The 4240-nt window shown below is 52.2% G+C and overlaps 1 protein-coding gene across 1 annotated transcript; it reads left to right on the forward strand.

Moving 5' to 3' along the window:
* Positions 1-958: 958 nt before the first annotated feature.
* Positions 959-2695, forward strand: LOC119362886 (transcription factor MYB30-like). The gene is made up of 2 exons (XM_037628155.1): positions 959-1445; positions 1539-2695. Exons 1-2 carry the CDS (start codon positions 1313-1315, stop codon positions 2345-2347), a joined length of 942 nt encoding a protein of 313 aa, XP_037484052.1. The 5' UTR covers positions 959-1312; the 3' UTR covers positions 2348-2695.
* The last annotated feature ends 1545 nt before the right edge of the window (positions 2696-4240 follow it).

Here is a 4240-nt window from a genome sequence, read left to right on the forward strand (position 1 = left end):
GCGTGTGGCGCTGACCGGCGGCTGCGGGCGGTCAAAGTAAGACCCTGCCCGCGGTGGCGCCGCGCGATCTGGATTAACTCCGGCGGGGGGCGGCCGGGATTCCAGCGCTGTCCGTGACGCGCGCACCATGGAAAGGGGCGCTAGCTACCAGAGTCCGTTTGTCTGTTTGTTTGTTTGGAAAAGCGTTTGATTTCGAGATGTCAGCTCAGCTCAGACCCAGAAGGAGTCAAAGGTTTGCATGGATGGACACCAGCAGCGCTCTCGCTTGGCATGCATGCATTCATGCAGACGAACCCTCTTGGCGTTGGAGGAGGTTTGCGTTGCGACAAGCATGCTTAGCACACGCGCCGAGTCGGACTTTGGCCGTGGCTCCTGACGCCGCTAAGATGATCAGATCATCTGCGGTTACAACTTACTAGTACAAGTAACAAGTTTACTTTCTTAATGTAAAGAAAACCCATTTCCTTTTGGGAGACGGCAGCCGGAGGGAACGGGCGCCTTCTCCCGGGGGCATGGCGTGGCATGCAGGTCGCAACATGCCATATGGTGCCACGCCACGGCCACGCAGAGCGGGCGCGCGATTAATGCACGCGGCATCCATCGCAAGGCGGCATGCACAGTGTCGCAGCTGCAGCTGCAGTGTACCGCCCCACCACCAGGCTGACTTTGCCACGAGACCGAAGTAAATGCACACTCACTAGCCCTGGCCCCTTTCCCTTTCTCCCTGTCTCTGCACGCACCTCGACTCCCTCTCTCTCCCTCTCTCTACAGTTTGACTCCTCAAGGAAGGAGCCATGGCTCGCAGGCTACAGTAGTGCTAGCCTGGCTAGCTGTCTCGGTATCCTGGCCGTGGTAAAGCGGCTGGGAGCTAAACAGCCCAGGTAATCGCAAGGTCAGCGCTGTGCTTTGCTTTGGGCGGGCGTGCGTGACCACCGAGCGTAACCGTGTATATATACGCACCTACACCGCACCCCTGCTCTGGACCCTGCAGCGAGCGAGCCTTGCTTGTCCTCACACAGCGAGCGAGCCTTGCTTGTCCTCACCCTCCTACCTCACCCCGCTCCCTCCAGCGCACCACAGGCTTCGTCTCCACCTCACCTCAGTCCCCTCTCCTCACCTCACTCCATTTGTAGCGTAGCAGCGGCCCGCGTCACGCGATCCTGCTCGTATACGGCGCCGGTGGCTAGACTCCTTGTCCCCGCCCGCCCAAGCCTGCAGCAAAAGGCGACCGACCCCTCCGTCCCTTTCTTTCTTTCATCGTCTCGTTCGGTGTGGCCGAGGTAGCGAGCGGGGGAGCGGGAGAGACGTGAGCATGGGGAGGCCGCCGTGCTGCGACAAGGAGGGCGTCAAGAAGGGCCCCTGGACGCCGGAGGAGGACCTCGTGCTCGTCTCCTACGTCCAGGAGCACGGCCCCGGCAACTGGCGCGCCGTCCCCACCAGGACCGGTACGCATCCATCCATCTTCTTGCCGGTTCTTGCCTTCGTTTTGTGTGGATCGCATGGTTGTTTGTCGACTAAATCCCTCGATCGATGTGCAGGTCTGATGCGGTGTAGCAAGAGCTGCCGGCTCCGGTGGACCAACTACCTGCGCCCCGGGATCAAGCGCGGCAACTTCACCGACCAGGAGGAGAAGCTCATCGTCCACCTCCAGGCGCTGCTCGGCAACAGGTGGGCCGCGATCGCCTCCTACCTCCCCGAGCGCACCGACAACGACATCAAGAACTACTGGAACACGCACCTCAAGCGCAAGCTGCAGGCGGGGGGCGACGCCGCGGCCAAGCCGGCGGCGCAGAGGCCCGCCTCCTCCTCCAAGGGCCAGTGGGAGAGGCGGCTGCAGACGGACATCAACATGGCGCGCCGCGCGCTGCGCGAGGCGCTCACCACGCTCGACGACATCAAGCCGCAGCAGCCCGACGTGGCCGACGGCGTCAATGGGGCTGCCGCAGCCGGCGCCGACAGCGGCAGCCCGGCGGCCTCGAGCTCGTCGGCCGCGTCGCTGTCCCAGTGCTCGCCCTCCGCGGCCGGGCCGTACGTCCTCACCACCGCGAACATCTCGCGGATGCTCGACGGGTGGGCCAGCAAGGGCCGCAGCGCCGGCGCCGCGGCGGACAGCCCCTCCGGCTCGTCGGCCTCCGAGGTTTCCCACGGCAGCGGCGCGGCCGCCCGTGCGCTGGGGTCCGCGTTCGAGTACGACCGGAAGCCGGCCGTTCTGGCGCCGGATCAGACGCAGCTGAACGCGATCGAGACGTGGCTCTTCGCCGACGACAACAACAACAACGACCACCATGGCCACGCAGCCGGCGGCAGCGGCTTGCTCGGCGTCCCCGCCATGGGTTACCCTTTCTAGCTAGCTCTACCGTGCCAAGTTATTAAGGTCGATGTTCTCCTAGCTCGCGTTACTGATGTGAGGAGTGTGTTCACTGCATGCCCACCTAACGAAAACTAGATAGATCCTCTAGTAGTACCTCGGTGGCTATGGCAATCAGCTTCCTTGGTCTCCTGATTACTTAGGATCTGCATAGTTTTCATTTAGGGAAAAGAAAGGGAGGTTGTGGTAGCTAGTGCTCCTGTTATTTACTGCTGTAACTGTGACTTGGTACTATGTTGATGGGTTTTGGGTTTTGTACTTTGAGTAGATCCGCTGTTTGCAAGCTGCAAAATGTGGACGAATAAAGTCAGTATGTCAATTAGTACATGTCATGTCTTCTATCACTACTAATTAACCAGTATGCCGAATTCTGGTACCTGTCATATATATCACTAATTAAGTTAGTTGATTAATCTTTGGAGCTCTTTCATGGTCAGTATGTCAATTGCTGCCTGTCATATATTTCCACCACTATGCAGAGGCCGGGCTGCGTCCCTTTTCCAAAATATATATATATATATTTCCACCACTAGTTGGCCAGAATGCCAAATACTAGTACCTGCACTATATATGTATCACTAGTTATGTCAGTAAGTTGATTTCTATCTGTCTTTAAGGGGGGAAATAGTTTCATTTTATTTCTTTCTATTCTATGTTTTTTATTTGCTTCCTCGGAGTGGTCCACTACATGACAACGATTTATCCCTCGGGTGATTAGAGGAGTTGGTACCAATTGATCAAATTTGAAATTAAACTTGGTGCATGTATTTTTCTACAATTGTTTCGGCTTCTAAATCTGTTCAAGATTTAGTATTTCTAAAAAGTCTGAGAACAACCGGTATTTTTCCTTTTCATGCGCGAGAATTAACACGGGATGAACAAAGTATTACTACTCCCACCGTGTAAACAAATATAAGAGCATTTAGATCATTATTTTAATGATCTAAAGGGAGTACAACATGGTGAGCGTATCTAGATCTCCATGAGCATGTTTGCAAAAATTGACCATGAAGTAGTTAACTCTCAGATGACTTACACAATTATATATATTTTTAGTAGATTAATTCATTTTATAGCATGGTATAAACATTATCTTAGATTTCTATAAATAATTTTGTAAAATCACCCGACTTAAATCTCAGCCCATGAAGAAACTAATGCTCTGTATCTATATAGGTGTTACTTTTATAGAAAATAATAAGCTATTTTTTGTGGTAGCCAACAATATACATATCAATAGGCCATAGCGAGACATTTTGCCTTGACTTATGTACTAGGTCGGTGTTCTGTGATGGCTTAAATTTGAATATGTGGTGCTCTCTGAGGGTGCTTGCAAGACTAATACGTAAAAGAAAAACCTGGTCACATCCACACGCATGTGTATGTGACTACATGACTAGTTAATTTACCTTGGACAAACTATCACATGAACATATTTGATCACATGCACGTTTTCATATCTACCGATAGAACACGTCTCGGAAATATAAGAGGTATTAATTAAAGATATGTATATATCTTGTGACAGATCTGCAACGGTACATGTTCTGTATATTTCATAAAACATCACACCATATCATCAATATAAAGACAAGTGCCAAAAGTGCAACTGAAAACTAAAATAAAAGGTACTCCCTCCGTAAACTAATATAAGAGCGTTTAAATCACTAAAGTAGTGATCTAAACACTCTTATATTAGTTTACAGAGGGAGTACAATGCTGGGGCATCAGCTTAACATTATGCCCATGCATCCAAATAAAAACAACAGCTAGCTCGCGGCAGGAGGGGCGGTGGCAATCGACGTGCCACGACATGAAACTTCCTGATGAGATCATCAATTGCGTCGCGCTCCTCGTGGTTACTAAGTATTC

This window comes from Triticum dicoccoides, chromosome 2B (genome assembly GCF_002162155.2).
Source record: "Triticum dicoccoides isolate Atlit2015 ecotype Zavitan chromosome 2B, WEW_v2.0, whole genome shotgun sequence".
Taxonomy (NCBI): domain Eukaryota; kingdom Viridiplantae; phylum Streptophyta; class Magnoliopsida; order Poales; family Poaceae; genus Triticum; species Triticum dicoccoides.